Source organism: Carassius gibelio, chromosome A14 (genome assembly GCF_023724105.1).
Source record: "Carassius gibelio isolate Cgi1373 ecotype wild population from Czech Republic chromosome A14, carGib1.2-hapl.c, whole genome shotgun sequence".
In the NCBI taxonomy this organism is placed as follows: Eukaryota; Metazoa; Chordata; class Actinopteri; order Cypriniformes; family Cyprinidae; genus Carassius; species Carassius gibelio.
Genome location: NC_068384.1, coordinates 24632543 through 24656280, shown reverse-complemented (window position 1 = coordinate 24656280; position 23738 = coordinate 24632543). Strand labels below are relative to the sequence as shown.

The 23738-nt window shown below is 36.8% G+C and overlaps 3 protein-coding genes and 1 long non-coding RNA gene across 7 annotated transcripts; 2 read left to right on the top strand and 2 right to left on the bottom strand.

The window, feature by feature from the left end:
* Positions 1-92: 92 nt before the first annotated feature.
* LOC128026941 (ras-related protein Rab-9B) lies at positions 93-4569 on the bottom strand. Its single transcript, XM_052614231.1, has 2 exons — positions 4481-4569; positions 93-3349 (listed from the first exon to the last, which is right to left on the bottom strand). Exon 2 carries the CDS (start codon positions 3321-3323, stop codon positions 2715-2717), a length of 609 nt encoding a protein of 202 aa, XP_052470191.1. The 5' UTR covers positions 3324-3349; positions 4481-4569; the 3' UTR covers positions 93-2714.
* Positions 4570-5834: 1265 nt separating this feature from the next.
* Positions 5835-7420, top strand: LOC128027101 (alpha-(1,3)-fucosyltransferase 11-like). The gene is made up of 2 exons (XM_052614410.1): positions 5835-6324; positions 7281-7420. Exons 1-2 carry the CDS (start codon positions 5835-5837, stop codon positions 7418-7420), a joined length of 630 nt encoding a protein of 209 aa, XP_052470370.1.
* A 2040-nt stretch (positions 7421-9460) lies between these two features.
* On the bottom strand, positions 9461-23312 carry LOC128026970 (proteoglycan 4). Of its 4 annotated transcripts, none has more exons than XM_052614281.1 (25): positions 23034-23312; positions 21072-21121; positions 20678-20801; positions 20496-20600; positions 18135-18167; positions 17986-18045; positions 17795-17842; positions 17628-17708; positions 17440-17520; positions 17172-17231; positions 16987-17046; positions 15788-16900; positions 15615-15656; positions 14907-14966; positions 13244-13327; positions 12835-12885; positions 12713-12748; positions 12578-12628; positions 12289-12348; positions 11955-11978; positions 10966-11034; positions 10826-10876; positions 10431-10493; positions 10082-10181; positions 9461-9920 (listed from the first exon to the last, which is right to left on the bottom strand). In XM_052614281.1, exons 2-25 carry the CDS (start codon positions 21079-21081, stop codon positions 9822-9824), a joined length of 2565 nt encoding a protein of 854 aa, XP_052470241.1. In that variant the 5' UTR covers positions 21082-21121; positions 23034-23312; the 3' UTR covers positions 9461-9821. The 4 variants fall into 4 exon arrangements, with proteins under 4 accessions (XP_052470241.1, XP_052470238.1, XP_052470240.1 ...); XM_052614278.1 differs by having other exon boundaries at positions 10431-10496; positions 23034-23310; XM_052614280.1 differs by having other exon boundaries at positions 10082-10184; positions 23034-23310.
* Positions 15678-16708, top strand: LOC128026971 (uncharacterized). The gene is made up of 3 exons (XR_008186578.1): positions 15678-15821; positions 15852-15995; positions 16563-16708. It is a non-coding gene; the product is annotated as an uncharacterized LOC128026971 (long non-coding RNA).
* Positions 23313-23738: the final 426 nt, after the last annotated feature.

The following is a 23738-nucleotide window of genomic DNA, read 5'->3' as shown; positions in this document are numbered from 1 at the left end:
AATTGAGAAGATTATGTTACCTGGTTAAACAGGGAAGAGCATTTTGTTTAACCTGTTGAAAACCATGACAGCATATAAACCACACAATATGATTGCTGTTGCAGTTTGTTTATTCATCATGTTGGATTCTTGCAAAGTAAATTTATGAACAAAAGAAGCCTCGACCTCCTTATTGCACTGGAGATGATGTGAAACAGTAACAAAACACCACACATTTGGTCTGTTAGCATGTCAGTAAATACAGTCTTACCCAGGATAATACGGCATTGAACAGTGGGGCATCAACCTCATACAAATCAATCAAAAATAACAAGTGACAAAGTCAGTACATTCACTGCAGTAATGCCCTTAATTAGACACGATTCATCCCCCACAATTCTCTACCGTGATTATGAATGGAAATGTGATATTTTTAATGAAATACAATACTCCTGTGAACTGAAACATCATAAATACTGTGGCAGGAATGCTACAACACCGGCTTGAGCGGAAACAGCTCGGGTGATTCTCATAAAAAAACATCCAGGTGAAATTTCCATGAAAGAAAAAAACACTTTTTTTCTGTATGCATGTATAATGAAACTTTGTGTTTCAATTCTCATTACTGTACCAGGGTAATGGGAATTATGAGGGGAAATGTGCTTAATTGTCATAAAACATTTCATTTCAACAGTTCATTTTATAACTTCCTCTGATCTCGAGGTGAAATATGACCTGGACACTTCTTTGTGAGAATCACCTGCTTATTATAAAGCTTCAGATTGCTTATCAAGTTGACCTTTTGATAGATTAATCAGATATCTGTGTAGCACTTCTGCATCCTGTTGTGATTTAACACATCATCTGATGTTAGTGTAACATTTCTTCAAGCGAATGTTTGCTGGAAAACACTATCAGTAAAGAGACAAATACTGATTTTCCAATATGAGCAGTCAATACGCTCCCGCGTGTTCAGCAGTTTGAGGACGAGAAACACAGTGTTGCATCTATTTCCATTTCACAGTGTACCAATAATCGCTGGGAACGTGTGTGTGTGAAGCAGATATGTGAGTGTGTCCATCCACAAAAACAAAGTAACAACTACACACAATGAATAACAAACATACATGTTTGACAGCAGGCAAGCGAAGGTCTGTAAACAGAAACACGGCTACAAGTTATGCATTAATGTAAGAGACAGAAACGTTTCAGAACATCAGCCGCCCAAACCACAGATCTGGGTCTCTCTAGTCGTTGTGAGACTTGTAGCACTATGTATAGAAGAGGCAACGAGAACATTCATATTCTAAGGAAAGCACAAGAAAATAAGTCAATATTATAAAAGATACAAGTAAAATAAGTACCTACAAGTGCCCTCGAATCAGGGTCAAAGGTCAGTGCAAGATAACTGGGTACCATGTGCTTTAGTTTCAGATCAACATTGGGCTGAAAATGAGGAAACGACTAACGTGGAGTCAGTTATCGGCTGTGGACGTCCATTAAATGTAGACAGAGCTTTTTGAATGTTCTTACATGCTTTCAGAAAATGATCTGTACATTTGTCTAAGCCAGATTCCTGAGCCATTTGCTGAGACGGATGAAACTCAGATATAACAACTGAAACAAAATCATTGTTTAACATCTAACACATCTACTGTAACTCCCTGTACCTTACAGTACACAAAAAAAGAACAAAATAATGGGAAAAATCTTAATCTTTCAATGCTACAATAGAAAAATTCCCTTTTCTGTCTGAAAATAGTGCTGTGCTTAATGCATTTACTGCATGTACCATAATACAGTGAATCTAGTGAAGACATGGTCATATTTCAACCCAAAATAAACAAACTTCAGTTATTTTTAATAATTATTAAAACCAGCTAATTTACAGTTTAAATAAAGGAGAAAGACGTTTCTTAGTTGTTTCAATATTACAATAACCATCATGAGTTTTTTCTCACATTACGCTAATAACAATTTGTGTTTAAATGCGTTTAATTACCCTGAAAATAATGTCACGGTCAAAAACAAGCTTTGTTTTCTTTATTTAAAATGTTTAATTGTTTATTAAATATTTTTTTCTATTTGAATTCGAGCTGAAATATGACCTGGACATGTTCTCTGACCTATTTCACCCAAAATCATAACTTAAATGCAAAATAAATGACAACTGTGTTATTTCTTTCAGTACCCTTTCTCTCAAACATTATTAATGCTGTCAAACGATGAATCACATCCAAAATAAAAGTTCCCATTTACATAATATAGTGTGTATATTTATTATGTATATATAAATACAAACACATGCATGATATATTTAAGAAAATTACATTATGTGTATAAATTAAATATATTTATGAGAATATAAATGTATATACATGTAAATATTTTCTAAATGTATACTGTGTGTATTTATATATACACTGTACACACACATATATTACGTAAACAATACACTTTTATTCTGGATGCACTAAATATTACATTACCAGTAACAAAAATGAGTACCACAGCAAAATAGCTCTTTAGTAAGATGGTCCATTTACAACTGAAGGAGGCTAGATCTGCTTTCATTGTGTGTAAATATGTGTAAAATACCTTTACTGTTTGGTAACAGACGAGACACGTCTGGCTTCTGTACCTACACACAGAGAGAGAGAGAGAGAGAGAGAGACACCGAGACAGAGACAGAGAGAGAGAGAGAGTTCCACAGCTGTGATGCTCTCAGAGGCATCTCAACAGCAGGACGAGCGAGCCACTTTTCGGTTCCCGTGGAGGTCGATGGAGCTGCTCAGCAGGGTGTGGTCAGTGGGGTCCTCGCTGGCTAGGACACCCCGGACAGCAGCCTCGAAAGCGGCCCCCACGTTCGTGTCGTCCTTGGCGCTGGTCTCGAAGTACGGACAGCAGCCGTTCTCCTCACACCAGGCCCGGGCCTCATCCTCGCCCACCTCCCGCTCCTCCTTGTCCACCTTGTTTCCCAGCACCACGAAGGGGAAGCGCTCGGGGTCTCGTACGTCTGAGTAATACATGAACTCCTTCTTCCAGCAGCCCAGGTTCTGGAAGCTCTGCAGGTCGTCCACGGCGAAGGTGAGCAGGCAGCAGTCCGCGCCGCGGTAGAAGGGCGTGCGCAGGCTCTTGAAGCGCTCCTGGCCCGCCGTGTCCCAGATCTGCAGGGTGACCAGCCGCCCGTCCATCTCCAGGTCGCGGTTGAGGAACTCCACGCCGATGGTGTGGAAGGACTGCGAGTCGAAGCGGTCCGTCACGTATCGGTTCATGAGGGAGCTCTTGCCCACACCACCGTCCCCCAGGAGAATGACCTTCAGCAAGAGGCTTTTCCCGCTCATTACGGCCCACACGCGTTCACTGCAGCCTGACCAACACACACAGACACCAGCATACAACAAACACACCCACAGTGACTTCACAAGTTAAATACACAGACGTTCAGCCGACAGCAGGTGAACTGTGAACGGGCTAAACCTCTCGAAACCGTGTCATGGTTGTTCATCTGGTGTGGGTCAGATGCTCTAGAGACTTTGGCCGAAGGTGGAAAACGCCTTCTCTGAGAGCACACGGATTGGTTAAACACAGGACTGCCATTTCAACTTTTAAGCTTGTGCTAAGATGAAAATAAGTGTGCGACTAACATGATCTGTGATTTTTGGAAGCAAAATCCAATCATTACAATCATCCAATCATCCAATCATACAGTGCAATTGAGAGCTTTGTATGAAAACTAGGTGCTACACTGAAAATGGACAAGAGACCTTTTTTAGCTCGTGATCACACCTTAATGCACCTAATTAAAATAAATTGGAGTAACAATTATTTCTTACAAATTTTACAATAATTATAAAACAACCATTGCAAAAAAAATCCAGCACTTAATATTACTGATAGTACTCTAAAATTATAATGAAGGGATTTCCTTCAAACAAGGTTGTTCATTCAGACACTCATTCCTGTATCTTTTTGATGATATTAATAACAAATGTTTTACTGTAGTTGCTATGGTGAATTTTTGTTAAAGAAAACATATTCATAGGTATCACTTATCCAACGTCCAAAACGATACTAGCATAATAAAATGCAGTATTTCGGCGTTATTTCATATTTCATACATATTTATTTAAATACAGCTAGAGCAGGTAACGGAGGATCGTTCTCTGCGCATGCGCACACGTACATGACAGCTGTGTTTTTAGCATCCGAGTGCTAAAGCTAAGGTTTAATCTTATTACTCTCGCTATTACTGCTCGATCTCAGCTTGTGCTGTGACTAATAAACATGCCCGGTATTTTGATGCTCGTGTTTGGTGTCATTAACCATATAAACACTCTCAGCCCTGTTAGCGCTCTCTAGCTATATGACTAGCACAGTTTCAGGTGCTTTATTAAATAAACTGCAGCACTGTTATGCACACGTGAACATACATACAGGAGGAAAAAAATCACTCTGGTCTTAAACAAGTTCAATCATGTAAAATTACTCTCTGGATTACCTCATATTATACCGCGAGCACTGCTGCCGAGATTCACGCCGGGTGTGTTGTGTGTGTGTGTGTGTGTGTGTGTGAAAGAGAGAGAGAGACAGAGAGAATGTGATGAGTGTTTATGCAATATTCGTTTTAATGATTCGTTTTATAATTTTTTTTTTTTTTTTGTATAAGTTTAAATAACATTATATGGTATTAAAAATGTAAAATTAAATTGTTTTAGACTTGTATTTACAACTATGATTCGTGTTAATTCTCATCCAGAACTGTAGGTGGCAGTAATGCTCCGCTTCTCCCACTGCCTTTCCTCAACAGTCATGCCACAGCAGCATCTTGTGTCTATCCTGCGTTACAGCATGCGTCTGTCTTGAACTGTAAAGTAATAAAGTATGCTGTCTGGTCGTGTTGTATGACCTGTTGACTAAAAAAAGCAGGCCACAGCAGTATAAAAGTGGCCCAATTCCACGGGAAAACCACAAACTTGGCAACACTGACCGCTACCCTTACGAAAAATAACCATGGTTTTATTATAGTAAAACTGTAGTAACCCATGGTTTTTTGGCGCATTGACTGCCATTTGTAAAACCACAGATTTACTACAAATACCATGGTTAAACTATGGTAAATATAGCAAAACCATGGTTAATTTGTGGTTACCATGGTTTAACTACAGTAACCATGGTTTTTTGGTTTTATCTGTAGTAAAACCATGGTTAACTTTCGTAAGGGTAGCCTAACTAATAAAATATAAACATTATTAAAGAAACGTTAAATAAAAAATATTCGATAAAAAATAAGAACAAATAAGGAAATTACGAACAATCACAGAATTAAATTCAATAGAACAAAAAGATACATGTTAAATAAACAGTGCTTTAAGTTTTTCAGGCAAGTCTAATAGTAGTTATGTTTTATGTAATATTCCAATTTTGCATGTTAGTTAAATTCACAGCTTTGAATGGAAACCCGGAAAACTACTGACAACATGACGAATATAGTATGGATTGCATTCATGCTACACACATTCATACTACATAGAACATACTTTGTCCCTAAGTCACTACTTATTCGAAAGAAGAACTTATTCAGTGAGTATGCCATTTCAGATGCAGTCAAGGTATTTTGCACTCAATGTCTGTTTTGCTGCTCGCTCCCTTGCACTCTTGTGGGCTCTTTCAATATAAACCAGGCTTCAATTTTCTTGACAATGCAGCACTGGACCTATATTTTAAGCATCTTTCATGCTTTTCATGCTTTTTGCTCTTAATAATGTTCAAAGTCAAATGTAGATGCTTGAATTTTCTTTAACCAAGGAAATTTCAATGCAGTGTCTTTACTCTGTATCTTTCTCAGGTTGACTATGGCACTTCACCTGTGGTTTATTGTGGTGATCCCTGTTTGCTGCTGGGGTCAGGGGTCAGTGGACACAGGGGACAGTGGTGTCTTCCATCCCCAGATTGCCCTCAGTGACATGGAGTTTGCCAGTGTGAGCTTGTACCGTGGCCCTGGAAACACTGACCCTCGCCCCAATAATAAGCTGCCCATTCTTCTGTGGTGGAGCTCCAATCTGTTCCCACACTTCCCAGGAGTCACCGAGTGTGTGGACTGTGCCCACTCGTCCTGCCTAGCCACAAGCAACCGTAAAGTCCAGCTGAATCGTCACACGGCTTCCATTATTTTGTACGACACAGACTTCCGAGCGTATGAGGCTCCTCTGGCATGCTTGACCCATCAGACGTGGGCACTTTTGCACGAAGAGTCGCCCATGAATAACTACTTGCTCTCCCACAGTGTTGGAATAAGGCTGTTTAACTACACAGTCACGTTCAGGAGGTCATGTGGACATCCAGGTAAACCAAAACAAATTATTATTATTATTATTATTTATTATTTTAGTGTTCAAGAATTAAATTTCTATGATTTAGTTATTAGCTTAAGTCACAAACCCCCTGCAGTTCTTACATTAAGCCCAGTTTGGCAAACCATGGTGTAATGTTTAATGCATTTTATGATGCTGATATAAAAAAAATTTGTATATTTTATTTTTTATATCAATAGGGTAGTTTTAATGTGAGCTTAAAACAAGTTTGATAAAAAAAATAATAATAAAAATTATCCAAAAAGTAATCTTAAACTTAGTTTAATAACATTACCTAAAATGAGTAACTTAGATTACATCACTAATTACAGTTTTCATCATGTAATAAGTAATCAGTATGGACTAAGTAATTTACCCAGCTCTGTGCACACACACACACACACACACATATATATATATATATATATATATATATATATATATATATATATATATATATATATGTGTGTGTGTGTGTGTGTGTGTGTGTGTGTATGTATGTATGTATGTATGTATGTATGTATATTCTTGTTCCTTCTCTTCAGTTTCATTACTGGGCCAGTGTTGCCACCTTGTGGACAAACTAATCCATGCGGAAAATAATTCAGTGTAAACTGCGTACAGAGTATCTGGCATGAAACTGGAGAAGGAACAAGAAGAAAATACTACAGACACAACAACTATAGTTGTTAATAAATAAACCAGTTTATATGAATGAAAGAAATTAGTGTAAATGAGAGAAATAGCACTGACACTGAACCAGGGTGAAACTTTCTGGTGTGCATGTCAAGCACTTGGGATTGTGCATGCTGTCAAAAGTTTATTTTGAAGGGCTACACATTCAGCTGCGCACACATGCAAAAAAGGAAGAATACGTTGGTATTAAAATACACTTTTGTATTTATAATATGTCTTGTCCTCAGATTGATTTCCCGACTACATGAATAGTCAATCATTCTGCTATCCTCATTGACCAGTTTCACTCTCCACGGGTGCTGGCGGAGACTCTGGAGTACAAAACGCCCAGCAATCTGGAGGGACTGGAGAGCAGAAAGAGGGGTGTCAACAACATGAGTGAACCAAACTGAACGGGTTTGAGTGCTTTGTGTGCAACCGAGAGAACGAACGTCTGGCAACAGTGAAAGCACACAGGAAGAACCCAAAACAGAACCCTCTGCCTCCACAAAAAATGGCCAACAGTTCACACATGGGCTCCCTGCTGCCCAGTCCTGGATACGGACCTGTGGAAAGTATTGACCCAAATGATGGGTCAATTATTATTTTACTTTTATTTGCTAATATATTTGCTAATATAATTATTATTTTACTTTTATTTGCTAATATATGTGCATTATACTTTTTAAGTTAAAGGGGTTATGAACTGGATATTCTCTGAGGTCCGCTAATAATGTTAGCAAGACTTTAACACCAGAAAACATACTAAATTAGATGATGCAGGCTACTTTCTATCCTTTTTTTGTTTTTAGTGCATTCTACGATTGGATTGGTTTCGCAAATTAAAATAATAGATGGAGGCTGCTGTGATGTTGCTAAGAAAACATGAGTCATTAGGGATAAAAATGTATAAATACTCAGTATATATCAAATCTGAAACAGACAATGCAATAGCGGTAATGGAGACAATATATTGTTGGATGCAATAGAGTCAGACTCCGCTTCATCTTTTACTCTCAGTCTCTCTGAGAAGCCTGCATCAAACTGTCTTGAAATGAATCTGCAGTGAAGTCAAGCAAGCAAACAGATGCAATCTGGAGCTCATTCCTGATGCAAGCTGCACAACAGTGATTATAATCAGTGATTCTGTCAACACTGAGTGTGGTGCAGAACGACAACAAATCCCCGACAGTAAACATGAAAGAGATGACATGAACATGAAAGAGAAATGGATTCGCAGCATCGCTCGCGTCTGATGTAGATACGGTGCTAGGAACACAAAGAAGGCACTTCAGAGACTCACTAAGGTTTTGTTGCATTAATCATATCTTTCTCATTGCTCCTCCTCCTTCTGCATGCATTAATAAGTGGGCGGGGCTAAAGAGGCAGTGATGTAGAAGTAGGCACTGATTTTATCCTGCTTTCGTCACACTATGTGACATTTTTTAGCTTGTTTTTTTATCTAAGATTACAGGATGTTTAATTGTGCATTGACCTGTTATATGTCAAAAGATCAATGGAAATGTGATTTCTCATTTTTAATGTGCTGTGCATGGACGTGCAGATCCGTCCTTACTGTGGCATCACAAACAGAGCATCGCTGTGAGGAGACCCAGAGGCCGATGAGCTGAGCTGAGCTGAGCCACCGGAGGGACGTCACTGATCAAAACCTCCTCTGACAGCTCAAGACTATTTTACAGTCCACCCAAGGCTGATGAGCTGTTCTTCAAATGTTACATTTTTGGAATTATTCTAGACTAACTATGATCTCATTATATTTAAACATTTCTTGTCAGTGTTAAACATTCATAATGAATGTTCTTCAGAATTAAGCTTCAGCGGATGTTGAACATCATGGATGGATATCACTGCAGTTATAGGGAACAAAGTTTCTTTGCATGATGGTCGTGAAGAGTGAAACTCATGAAAACACATCAAGGTCAAATATCACTACAAAAAAAAAATACTGCTTAAAGAAAAGCAGGCCCCTTTTTTGACAATTAAGTAATTGGATAGTAATGTTATTTTCATGAAAGTTAAACACATTATACATCAAAAATATGTTTGATTATGTGTCTGGTGATTCTTTGATATACAGCAATTTCCATTTTTAGTAGTAAAAAAATATTAATTTTTCACATGATAGGAACTAATTGGACGTTGGAATGAAGGTTGTTTATTGTCATATTGTCATGTCACAACTGAAAGTACATTTTTGCAAATAGTATAGTGAATATGCATAATTCTTCAATAAGCAAAATGTAACACGATTTTTGGGTGATTTATTTATTTTTAATGAGCCGGACCTGTTTTTGAGCTGTTCATGAGATTCTCCTTCAAGACTCCTGAATCCTGTTTATGTCTTGAATGTTTGTGAACCTCAATATTTCTTATGCTATATTTCTATTTTTTTTATTGCACATTCTAAAATAACAAAGCAATAAAAGACTGACTTTACTATGAGGATTTTTCTTTAATTGTGAATATGCAGGATACATATTTCCATAACAATACAGCTACTCAAACAGTAAAATAATTTCATTAAAATGGTTTCTGATGATTAAATAAAACAAAGGTATACATTCTTATCATCTTGACTAAACATTTAATGCAGCAGAATCTAAATTCAAAATCCTAGATGCCCTGCGACAAGCATGGTTTGCACAAGAAAACCTTTTTATGCACATATTCAGAAGGTATTCTGCACGGCTGTACCGTCAGCATACAGTATCAATGAAGTCCAGTAAGGAACTAATTCCTGTTCCTTCAAGATGGTCACACTGTTGATGGATATTTCAGGCTTGTAAGCAGATCTTATAGCACATTGGAATAGCAGCTCTCACAATGCACCGTCCCACGGTGGAGAAACATGTTGTAGAGTAAATCTCCCATTGGTTTACTGCAGATACCACACTGGGGTGGGAGGAAAAGGAAATTCAATACATATTTTCATTAAAGCATGCTGTCATTTATTATTAAGCACAGCAGGGTAACATTTCACAAAGCATCCAGCACATTGTGCCATACAAATGAGAGAAAAAGAGTCCTTTGTGTGAGCGGATATTGTTGCTTACCTTAAAGCAGGATGGGTGACAGGATATGTTCAGGTGCTCGATGGTGATTTTGGCGTCGCTTCCCACCATTTCCCCACAGTATGTACAGGTAGTGAGCTCTCTACTAAAAAAAAGACCAAATGAGCTCATTGTTTAGGGCTCATGTGACAAACTAAGAAACTGCTCACACTCATCACTGCTTGTGCAGTAAACGATACACTCACCCTTAAAACAGACTACACAGTCATGCATGATATTAACATTAGCCCAAAAATGCACGCATGTGCATTAATAAATACAGAATGAATCCTGATAAGTGTCTTTGTTTCTAGTGCTGCTTTCGTATGTCATATATATACAAACATGTTACCTTGTATAGTAGCTGGGGCTGCTGTAGTTGTAGTTAGAGGTTGTTGATGACACATAATCAGAGCTGCTATGAAATAAAATAAGACATTTTTGTGGTTAAAGATATTGTATTGATCCACAGATAACTATTCTATGACAAACATCTCTGCACTGCTGCAGTTATCTCACGTCAGTTACGATAATAAATCAAAACGGTTGCAGGTCTGTCCTTCAGATCTGGTGCATTATTGTACATTAGTCTCTTGAGGGTCCTCCGCTTCACGCTTGCTGTTCACGGCCATGTTATTAATTCATTTTAATGCTACTTTTGTATCATGTGTAAGCAGAGGCTTTAAGTGTCAGTTGAGAACCTTCTGAGAATTGTTCTAAGTACTGTATATAATGCCTCCAGGTTACCTGCCATCAAGACACGAGTTATCCACATATTCCTTTACATAGACGAAGCCCCTAAAAACAGAAAAGCAAAGGGATCAGGCTTTCAACAGAACAACACTTTCAGGTTGGACTAAAGGCTTTCATTGGAAAAGCCCACATACTTCTTGGAGTCAGATTCTTGTAACTTCTCCGGGACAGAACTCTGCACTGTTTTGATGCTGGTTTTGTAACTACAAGACAAAAATAATCATCATTTCAGAAATCTTGTCTCAGACAACTATACATGTGACCTTTGATGTAGGGTGAAAATACAGAGACATGCAGCGTTTTGCAACACATTTGTCTTTGTCAGGACACTACTTCAGAAGGATCTTTTCAGAAACAATGAGTAACACAAGACCTAAAGCAGGGCTATACTTATACTGTATTAGTTGGTGTCCTAGAAAACCTGCCCTATATCTTAATTCTGAAATCAGATGCTAAACAGGAAAAGCTAGTTTAGCCCTTGAGACCAGTGCATGATGGTTTGGCCTGAACGGACAGTTAAACACTTGTTTAAAAATATATATTTTTGGAAACATCAACAATATATATATTTTTTTTTTTTATTAAGGAACATCAGGACTATATATATATATATATATATATATATATATATATATATATATATATATATATATATATATATATATATATATATATATATGTATAGATTTCCATAAATCGTGCAATAAGTCTGAAAGTTAATATTAATCATTAATCACTAGTCAATATTTAATATTTTAATCAGATATCAAACCATTGTGTAATGTCTTTATAAACATAGTTCATATGTATACTAATGTGCAATAAAATATAAAAATTATATATAAATATAATATAATAATAAAATGTGGGTCAAATTATTTAAATATATTAAAACATAATTGAAAAAAAAAATCCCACACCATAACTAATATTTTTATTTAGAAACATCTTGAATCTTTGAATTTTTTTTTTTAAACAAGAAGTGTTTATTATGACACATAGCCCCATCTTCAGTAATCTCATACTCTCAAGTAGGAATAGTGGAATTTGCTTGAATTATTGATGTACTTTTTAAAGCCTTTGTATATGAAATGCACTTCACTCACAGAACAGCAGCACTTACCTTTCCATGTTAGTCTCCCAGTCACTGTGAACACAAACAGATGCTGCTTTTAAAAGATGAAGGCTAGTGTTATTTCCAGAGAGCGTGTGCACACGTGTGAAAGTGCGGCTGATATTGTGTGAGAGTTTATCTGCAGCTCAGGCTTTGACTCAAACTACCTCGCTACTTCCTTCGGGGCATTACCTCATTATGTTATTGACTTTTCATCATAAAGATCTCTGTGCAAACAATATGAACCGACACAGACAGGGCCAGGTGCTGCCTCAAGAAATGAGCTGTGCTAATAAAAAACAGCTTCTGGAGAATTAAACAGTTATACGCAGTATTAAATTACCTTTTAGGATCAATTGGAGTGACATCTTCAGCCAAGGAAACCGAAACATCTGGTGGCAAACTAGTAATTCAAAACAAAATATCTGGATTAATATTTATATTTAATCAAATGCACTGTGTAAAAAGACAATAGTACATTACGTTTATATTATAATTTCTTTATTATCATTATGTAAAAAAATTATCAGAATGTAAATTACAATCAGTTCAATTAATTTGAACATTACATTAAATGAAATCATCATATTACATCAATAGTCAGCTCCATGTAAATGCATTGATATACTCACTCAGCAACCAAATCCACAGGATGCTGAAATTGATTGAATGTATCCGTGGACCTGAAAATTTTAATGTAGACTTTTATGACGAACTGTATGATAATTTTAGCAAATGGAGCCTGATTAATGAATCTGTACAATCACCTTGAGTCCAGTTTAGGAGGACCGTACCAGTGAGGACTGTGAAAGACACAAGCAGACAGAGAGTGAGGCGTTGTGTTCACACATTACTGTTAAACACTGAGAAGTTCAGTCCGAATCATCACCTCTTTGTGGGCTCACTCGATGCTGCTATTGGATCAAATTCATCAACTAAGCTGGAGAAAGAAAAATGAAAATCACACTAATCTTAGAAGCATGCACAAGTGAAACTGATGCAAGGTTCATTGTGCTGCAGACAAAGCACTGTTTTTGAAATGAAAAAGAAGTAGATTCAAACTTTACTGCACATGTAGGATTTAACTTGTAAATGCATGTTAAAAATTCAACTAAAATCTTGATATTTTTAGAAAGATGAAATATGAAACTATTAGTTACACTTCAAAACCTTAGTGAAGTCTTTGTGGTTTTGTGAGCTTCTTTTATGTGTTATTTTTACATTATTGCTAATCTGTCTAATCTGCTGCATGCATATTCTTCAAAGCAAGGTACATGACCCATGAATGAAAAACTCACCTGGTGGAAGTAGCACTGAAGGGAATCAGATCATCAGCGAGCAGGTCCAGAGTTGTATGTGTCTTCTTCGTCTGAGGCAGAGAACTAGAGGGGACACATCCAGATATGTAACAGCCACTTCTATAGATTTTTTGTAAAATTTTTACAGTAGCATTTGTGTAGCATTCTGGTCTGTGTTTCCCTGGGTGTCCACTAGTGGTCTCACTTCCCCATAGTCACCCCACTGCAGGCACTACATTTCCCACAAAGCCTTCTCCCTTCATCACTGTTAATTGCACACAGCTGTCTACACTTTCATCATTTCCACCTGTCTATATAAACCGATCTGTTTCTATAGGCGTTTCTCAATGTCAAGGATACTTCCTTGGTAGGACTGATCCTTCCAAGTCACTTCCTTCAGAGGCTAGACGAGGCTCCTCTTTAGCATTCGGAGAACACGTAAATGGAACAGGCTAGCAAGTGCACGTAATTGCGTCATTACGTCAGTGAAAAGGTCCGTTTGAATAACGCTGTGAATGGTATCATTAAATTACTTTGGACAACTTAACTAGTTATTTATAAAAGAAATGCCGTTGACGCAACCAATTGTTAAATGACAGGTCCGGTTCAGTTAACCATTTGTATTTGTATAATTTACAATATCAATACGGTGGTAATTTGTACTGGCATTTAACCGTCAAACTTTACTTATATTTACAACAGTTATAACAAATGTTTGGTAAAGTAAATTAAAAACCGTTAACGCTCCGACTACGTTAACGTTCAACATTTTTGAATTTGTGAACTAACGTTAGATAGCAAAGCTGCGCGCATAGGATTGTGGGTGATTTGAGAGCGCGAAGGATACACATATGCATCCTTTCCTGTGTATGGCATATTCTTCGAACGAATGACTCGAATGGTTGAAATTCCAAGGATCCTCGACCTTGGAACAGTCCTTCGACGGATGTTGATGACGTAGCATCCTCGAAATACTGGCTTCCGAGGATCCTTCCTTGACCTTGAGAAACACCTTATCTGTTTCATGGAGTCCTTGTTTTCCATCACCCGGCTTTCTCGTGTTCCCTTGTGTTTTTTCATGTTTCTTGTTTTTGGACTGCTTTCCCTGTTACTGACCTCTAGCCTGTTTTGAGATTTTGATTTTGGATTACCCCATTAAAGCTGCAGTAGGTAACTTTTGTAAAAATATATTTTTTACATATTTGTTAAACCTGTCATTGTGTCCTGACAGTAGAATATGAGACAGATAATCTGTGTAAAAATCAAGCTCCTCTGGCTCCTCCCAGTGTCCTATTGCCATTTGCAGAAAATACATCGCTCCCGGTAAGAAAACAACCAATCAGAGCTGCGGTCTGTAACTTTGTTTGTGTTCAAAATGTAGAAAAATGAACATAATAAGCGAGTACACCATGAATCCATTTTCCAAACCGTGTTTTTGGCTAGTCCTGAATCACTAGGGTACACCTATAATAAGTGTTTATATTCAGACTATTTTAGATTGCTTCGGGGGTACCGCGGCGGAGTAATGGTTCATGTCATTTTGTACGCTTATGATACATCCGTTTTACAGAATGACCACAGCCTTTGTTTTTTATGTGACTCTCCTCAGGGGATCTAACATAATTTGAATAGTGATCATCACATGTGCATACAGTCCTCTCACCTGCTGTCTGTGAGCAGATCCTGACTGAGAAGATCAACTCCCAGATCCGTTTGGCCAGACCTGCAGGACAAAGAAATACAGTAATGATGAAGTAAACGGGTTAGGATCAAAACTGTCTCAGATGGAGCTCTCCTGTCCTCTTGTGGTCCGTTTCAAAACAACATATTTTAAAATGTTCTTTAAATTCAATCAGACTTATTTCTACTTAATAGTCATTCTCCTAATATTTGATTAGGAGGATTGACTCTGTCACAGTACGTTTTTTCACTGTGCTCCAAAAAAAAGAAAGGAAAAAGAGGTCTCACAGCATTAAAATAACACCAAGGTAAGTAAGTAATGACTGAATTGTCATTTTCAGTGAACAATCCCAATAAATACACCTTTACCTAGCAAAACAAACTGAGAACTATAATAAACATATTATGTTAATAGGATAAATAAACTAAAGCAGTTTTGCATGAATGGTACATAAATTGGTATTTCTACAATCATCAGTGTATGCATATAGTTTATGTCATGTCTGAGGCTGTATGAATCTGACAAGTTTGTTTGGGACTATATTGAACTATCACATGGCAATAAATCCACATGACAGTGAGGTCAGATAAACTGCTCTAAAGATACTCAGAAACCCCTTAACACATGAATGGCATTTAGATGAATGAATGTAATCTTTATATGACGGATGCTATTATGATCATCTTGTACCTGGCGGACTCTGTGCTGAAGGATATCAGGGTGTCAGACAGGCTGCAAACGATAACAACATGAAGAAAATGTATCAGTATAATGTAGTGCTAAAGAGTAAAAAGGCTATTCAATCAACATCAGACATGCAATTACTCCTATTTCTGTTAAATATGAACATTAATAGAGCAAACCTTTTCTCTGGAGCTGGTTCAGACTTGGATTCAGGTGCTGGTTTGGGCTGAGATTTAGCTTCAGGTTCTGTTTTAGTTTCAACTGGTTTAGGCTCTGGTGTGGGTTTAAGATCGGTTGCCGTTATAGTTTTTGTGGAAGTTTTAGTTTCAACTGATTTAGATTCAGTTGCTGGTTTAGTCTCAACTGGTTTAGGTTCAGTTGTTGTAGGTTTAGTTTCAGTTGTTGCTGTAGGTTTAGTTTCAACTGGTTTAATTACTGGTGTGGGTTTAGGATCACTTGCCACTGTAGTCTGTGTTGTAGGTTTAGTTTCAGCTACTAATTTAGGATCAGTTGCTGTTGTAGTTTGTGTGGTAGGTTTAGTTTCAACTGGTTTAGGTTCAGTTGTTGCTGTAGGTTTAGTTTCAACTGGTTTAGGCTCTGGTGTGGGTTTAGGATCGGTTGTCGTTATAGTTTGTGTGAACGTTTTAGTTTCAACTGTTTTAGTTTCAGTTGCTGTTTTAGTTTCAACTGGTTTAATTACTGATGTGGGTTTAGGATCACTTGCTACTGTAGTCTGTGTTGTAGGTTTAGTTTCAACTGGTTTAGGCTCTGCTGTGGGCTTAGGATCAGTTGCTGTTGTAGTTTGTGTTGTAGGTTTAGTTTCTGTTTTAGTTTCAACTTTTTTAGTTTCAGTTGCTGTTTTAGTTTCAATTGCTGGTTTAAATTGAGTTGTTACAGGTTTAGTTTCAACTGGTTTAGGTTCTGATGTGGGTTTAGGTTCAGTTGTTGTTGTAGTTTGTGTGGTAGGTTTAGTTTGAGCCACTGGTTTAGGTTCAGTTGTTGTTGTAGTTTCAGTTGCAGGTTTAGGTTGTGAAGCTGGTTTAGGCTCAGATGTTGTTTTAGGCTGTGTTGCGTTTTCTAGCACTGGTTTAGATTCTGATGTGGCATTAGATTCGGTTGTAATTTTAGTTTGTGTTGTAGGTTTAGTTTCAGTCACTGACTTAGTCCCAAGTGCTGGTTTAGAGTCTATTGTGGGTTTAGGTTCAATCGTTGTTTTTGTTTCAGGTGCAGTTTTAGTCTCAGGTGCTGCTGGCTTGTCTTCCTTCACCACTGGTTCAGTTTCTGATTTAACACTGTAAATGCAATAAAATTACAATTGAAACAGTGTTAAACAAGAAATAGGAGCTGGTGTGTCATTGACAGATGTTGTGAAGTTTACCTTTGCACAGGCACAGACTTAACAGATGCTTTGGTGTCATCATCATTACCGATAACTACCCTACAAACCACATACATATGAAAAAAAGGATGAGGATAATGGTGCTAACAAATAGGGGTTACACAGGTAAAGTAGGACACTTATTGCCACTTCACCTATTTACTTTTGTCAGTGTGTGCTGGTACCTTTTTGCAGCAAAGGAAGAAGTGTTCATATCAGCCGAGCTGTCAGGCTTCTCTGTAGATCTGGAAATATTAGATGGGATATGCATTCATCTTAATACTTCCCCAAATAATGGTACAGAGGAAGAGTAACTGAGAATGAATGGGGAAAAGTCATATAACATTCAAACTAGAAATTTAGAATTTTTTTAGATGAGCTTTCAGCTTGGTGGAATTAAAGGTACATCTATGTATTATTACATCTATGTTATATTTGAATCAAACCACTTACCCGTATTTCTTTGCAGCTGACATAACGTATGAGCGGCGATTTGCTGCCGATCCCTTCAGCACAGTGCTGGCCATCTCTGTCCTACACACACACACACACACACACACACATGCAACAGAATGGTCATTTTATGAAGAGGAGCATGAAGTCACCTTGGATTAATCAGTCTGTGGAGTGTGGTCTCTCACCTCTTTTCCATTTCCTCTGGACTCAGAGTTGGTTCAAACGGCGCTGTTTTTTCACTGCTGGACCGAACTGTGTGGGGGGCTCTGGGAGAACAATATAAATGGATATAAACATAATTAAGATGGGCTATAATGAGCTCAAATGCTTCATGTGTTTTCGGCTAACTTACATTTTCTTGTAACTCTCAGATGGCTTTTTGTTGAAGCTATTTATTCCACTAAGGGAGGAGAGACAAATAGCATACGGTTAAGACTGATTCAACAATTACAAATCATATATTAGAAATGGTCTATATGAATTTAATGTAATTTATTTCTAATGCTTATAGAACTAGTTTCTGGTCCTTCAGAATCTTCTTACGCATATCCATTGGTGGATGAAGTTGATGTTGGCTTGGATTCGGTTTTTGTGAACACCCCTCTGCAAAAGTAAATTATCACATATGAAGGAAAGTAATGCAAAGGCAGTGTGATAAAAATAACTTTTGATTGGCCAAGCATTCTCATTACCTGATTAAGTATCCAGATGCAGGTGTTTTTGGTCTGTGAATTAAAAAATAAAATACTGACATTTTATCAATGTAAAAGACACATACAGGGTTTACAGAACACACTGACACTTTAAAATATAAAGGTTCTGTATTGGCATTGATTGATGACTCAATGAATAATCTTAAACATCCATAGAACCTCTCCACCGTGCAAAAGTTTATTTTAGTTGTAAAGGTTTTTTTTTTATTTATTCAAATTTGGGGAATCAAAATGGTACTCCTATGGCATCATTGTGAAAATCCCTTTTGGAACTTTATTTTTAGGAGTTTAGCCTGTATATTACATATTTATTAACCATATTACCTCCTATTTTCTACAAGCCATATCTCCTGCACTTCTTTTGTCACTCCTATAGTGTAAGGAATCTCCACTGCTAAAGCACATAATCATATAATAATGGATCAGTATCCCTCCTCATGTCCATTGAAAAACACTTTTTTTTCCCTTCTCACAGAACAACCAGCTAGACAACAATCAGTCGAGCTTCAAAAGCAGACATTCAACAGAAACCTTGCTATCAGTCAACAAAACCCTGCATTTGGCGAAAATGTCCTCTCAATCATCCATCCTCATTCTGCTGTATCATTCTTTAACCTTCAACACAGTAAATCACCAGATACTCCTTTCCACCTTATTGTTCCCAGAAATGCACTCCAGTGGTTTGAGTTTTACTTTACAGACAGATTATTCATTGTGTTTTGGTGTCAACTGCTGGTGTGCCTCAGGGTTTGGTTATTGGTCCATTACAGTTTTTGAAATTAACAACTTTTATATTACCTATCATCCAAAAACACCATTTCAACATCAATCCTTCCACTTATACTTTCAAATAGTAGTGAATAACGTAATCCATTACATTACACATTTCAAGTAATATAAGACTACGTCTAGATTACTTTTGACCTAACTTGTTTATCACATTGATTTAAATAGGATAATCGTATGACATATTGATACAAAAATTCAAAGAGTATGAAAATATATTACATTCGGTGTAATTAACAAAATAAAGTGCATTAAACATTACATTACATCAAGGTTTTCCTAACTGAGGATTGCACAGGAACTGCAAGGGGTTGGTGAGTTTGATGAAAAGCTAATAATTAAATCATAAAAATCAAAACACTTGCTAAAAGAAATGAAATATTTTATTTGTTTACCTGGATGTCATGTGACCATTAACCAATATTAGAGAACCGTGAACATGCAGATGTGACATTATTAAAATATCTATTTTAAAAACTCAGGAGTACTTTAAATTTTTAGGTGAAAGAAGTTCTGATGGCAGAAAAGTTTGGGAATGCCTCCATTCCATGTAAATAAGAAATATCGTTTGAAATACAAATGCCTTCCAAAATAATAAATAAATAAATTTAATGATAGGAAAATAAAGGAATAAATGACTTGATGAAACAAATATAATTCATGCAGTAAAATTTTATTCTGCAATAATTTTTATTACCTTTTTTCTGTATTTATTTGTACATTTATTTGTCATTTTTATTCACTTATTCTTTCATTTATTTTTAATTAATTTTATATTTATTTTTATTCATTCATTTTATATTGTTTTATTATCATGTGTATTTATTTATTAGTTTATTTCTTTTTACTTTTCCCCGTACAACATGGAAATGAGGAAGGTGGTCCTTGGGGAGCTCTGGTGAATCACTGGTTAAAATCGCACGTATATAAGTGTCATAGTCAGCTCTAACTAAGCGATAGAAATAGGAGTTTAAATGAAATGAGGCAGATAAACTGGAGAGTTCGTTTTATTGATTCTCATAAATGATGTTGAATTATTTTATAGCCAGCACGGTTGTCCAGAAATAGGAGCAAAAAGCTGAATCCAGCAGCTTGTGTGATCTTCATCAAGCATCATCATCAAGCCCAGAATCATCACCAACAATGTCACCCAATGGGTTCCTACACTAACGCCAGTCCAGCAGTTTACCACATCGCCATTCAGCAAGGTTCACGAAAGACAACACCATCCAAGTCTGCCAGAAAGTTGAGGATAGTGTTTGACCACCATCTAAACTTTACAGATCACATCACCAAACAACCAAGACACGTAGATGTTGTTTTGCTTTGTTTTGTAATGCTGCACATCTCCTGGTCTTCTGTCATTTCTACACTGAACTACCGCATTGCTCTTCTACCTCAAATCTCTGAAAATGAGTCAAAATGCAGTGGTGTGTTAGGTCTTCATTGAACCCAAAAGAACACTTTATCGTGCTCTACTGCCATTTTCCACATATATGGCCTGCTAGATGAATAAATGTGAAAGTAGAGCTCACGGAGAGTAATAATGCATACTTGTCTGTGTCAGGTCTGGGCTGGGGCTCGTTGGCCGTGGGTAAGGATACAGTACTTGTTTCTTCAAACACACCACTTGAGCGCTTCGCTCGCACTTCAGCGATCCTACCAGAGAAAACGTGTTAGACAAACTGTACTGTGAACTCTGAACTTTAAGATTTGTTATAATATTTATTTCCCACCATGGTTTCTCCTCCTCCTCCTCTCTCTCAAGATTTTCTTGCTCTCGTCTCTGTATCCAGCTGTTGTCTCCTTTCAGAGCGGTGCGAACCTTCGTGGTTCGCAAAACCGACTGTCTTTCCCCCGCTGAAATCAAGACAGTCCAGAACTTATCATACACAAACATATTTTGATATCACTACATTGAGCCAAAAGTTGATTGCATCAGTGGTAACAGTTATATGAGACAATTTGATGAGTATTTAGAAAAGAGTTGAGTGTGTTAAGCAATGTGTGACGTGGCACGACAGGATTCGATGCTGTGACGCAGGAAATGATTGTTTTGGTCGAGTGGAATGCCATTAATGAATAGTTTGAGTTTGAGAGACACACTGAGACACTGTGACTGGAACTCACCTTTGGACATTCTTTAGTCAAAAAGATCTAGAAACCACCCCAAAAGACACCTGGATTAAAAAAAGAGGTCAGTCGTTAACGTAAAACACAATAATAAACATTCATATTCATTTTATATATTGGTTGATTTGTTTTGTTTTTTTCATTTACATGGTAACATTTTTGTCAAAATAGAAAATACTGATAATGCAACGAAGGTGCGCTAAAATATGAAGATAGAATAAATATTTCTTGAGCATCAAATCAGCACATTAGAATGATTTCTGAAAGATCATTGACACTGAAAAACAATAATTGTAATACTATTTCACAATATAACTGATAACAATAGACTTTTAATTAATATGAATTCACTGAATTGTTTTATTGCTGGATGCACTGCATTTTTTAAAGCAATAATCACTAAATATAAAGTCAATTGCATGTCACAAATGATATACTGCAGGTTCACAAAGACAATGAATTGTTAGCAGGCTTATATATATTTCTCGTTATATGAGACTGCCAAACAAAAAATGTTACACAACTTCCCTTTGAAAAAAATAAAATAAATAATAATAATCTAGGATATTTTTCAAGAAAGTGACAGATTTATTCCATCCAACAGTTGCAGAGTCATGTTGATGGCATGCTAGCATGGTTTCAGGTACATAAGTCAAATTCTTTATGACATAGCCCATAAATCATTCATAGATCTCTTCGTTTAATTCAACCTAAGGTACAGATCATAGGATACACATCTGTAGGGATCTGTAACTCTGAACCATCAAGCAAGATTCATGGCTTTCTTTCCTGAACCATGTAGAAGAGCCTATCCATCCATCCAGAAAACACACACACACACACAATCTGACAAAGACAAAATCTGAACACCTGATCATTCATTATGTCCCGTACGTTGTGTCCTGAACATTAACCACATTGTAAAAAATGACTGCGATTTGAACGGTAAAAAACTGTGAAAATGCTACAGTACAAACCTGAATTCTGTTGCATTTAAAATTTGGTTTGAATTTGATATTTTTTTCTTTGAAATAACGGTTTCTTATTTTTTGTTATTTTCTTATCTGTTATGTTTATCAGGGTTAGGGTTCCATGTATTTTATTATTATTTATTATTATTATTACCTTCTCTGTATTTTATTATTTAAAAGCTTCTTGTGATGGGCTTTGGTTCATCATGTGACTTTCTCATCACCACCTGCATCTGCTGGTTAGCAGTTTATTACAAAGGTACAAAACCGTTTCTTCAATAGATTGTTATATTAACATTATATCAGTTCATGAACTTACGGTATTTAACTGTAAATTTAAGGTAAAACCTAAAACCTTGTTTTATTGTTTTACAGTGTACAGTACCAATTATATATATATATATATATATATATATATATATATATATATATATATATATATACACACACACACACACACACACACACACATACACACTACATTAAAACACACTAAATAAAATTAAAGTTCAAATTAAACCAGCCTTAGTTTACCTGATTTACAATATGCTTTCTAATGATCAACAATGTAAGAGAAACCATGAATTACAATATCCAGATTTAAGCTTCATGTCTACAAGTGACACAAGGCTTATTCCTCGTAAATTAATTTTCTAAAGTAAAGTCCATAAAGCCAGAGTCACTCCTAGAGTCCTCATTGCAACATAGTGACACAAAACGACCTTCAGGAGTCAACACAGCTTGTGCAAGACCGAACACGCTTGAACAGTGATCGTGACAGTGACAGTGTGAAAGCCAAATCAAAGATATGAATGCAAAAACACTTTCACTCTGATGTATATCAGGTACGACAGATGAAAGCAGCAGATATATAAGAATGTGAAATAAAAAACCTCATCAATAAGTAGTTGCCAACCCCAAATAGTCACAGAAAAAAAATAGAAATGATCAGTTTGTAATGTTTTCTCAAAAGGAACAGATGACCTACCTTATTAAAGTCCGTTTAGCTGCAGTGTGGTGGCAGAAGTATTGAGCAGTGCTGGTGATTCGGCCGACTGATTGTGAGTTCAGTCAATACACACAAACACATTCAGGTTCACTGTTCACTGACAGCTCTCTCCTCCAGCGAACAGGGAAGGGTGTTGGCACAGACCCGCTCATCCAGTCGAGTAGGCCAGCCCAAACAAACCTAGAGGTGTGTACCTGTGTGTAACTGTTTGTGTCTGTGTACATCACGTTTTGGCTGCAGTGGGAGGTGAGATACTCTCCCCCCTTTATTTGTTGCATTCTACTGATTCCACTGTTATTGCCCAAATTCAAACAAATCTGCACCAGTTACTGGAAGTGAGGTCACATCAAATCTGAACTGATTGAATCGAGATATCTGCCTCCTGCGTGACTCAGACAGAGTACAGAGAGATGGTGCAAGCTCAAAAGGTGTTCCCGTGGGAATGTTCTAGAAAAGCCTCCAAAAACAACAGCTTGTGCCACCTACTGCTGACAGGTTTGTCAGTGCCCTAATGAAGTCCAAATCTACTTAAAAATTGGAAAAATTAATCTTTGTATTCATGATTAAGAAGTTGTTAAGAAACATTTTTAACAAAATTATGGATTTAATAACCTTGTAGCAAATGATAAAAAAAAGTAAACAAATTACAAAAAAATTCAAACAATTTAAACAAAATAGCTTGCC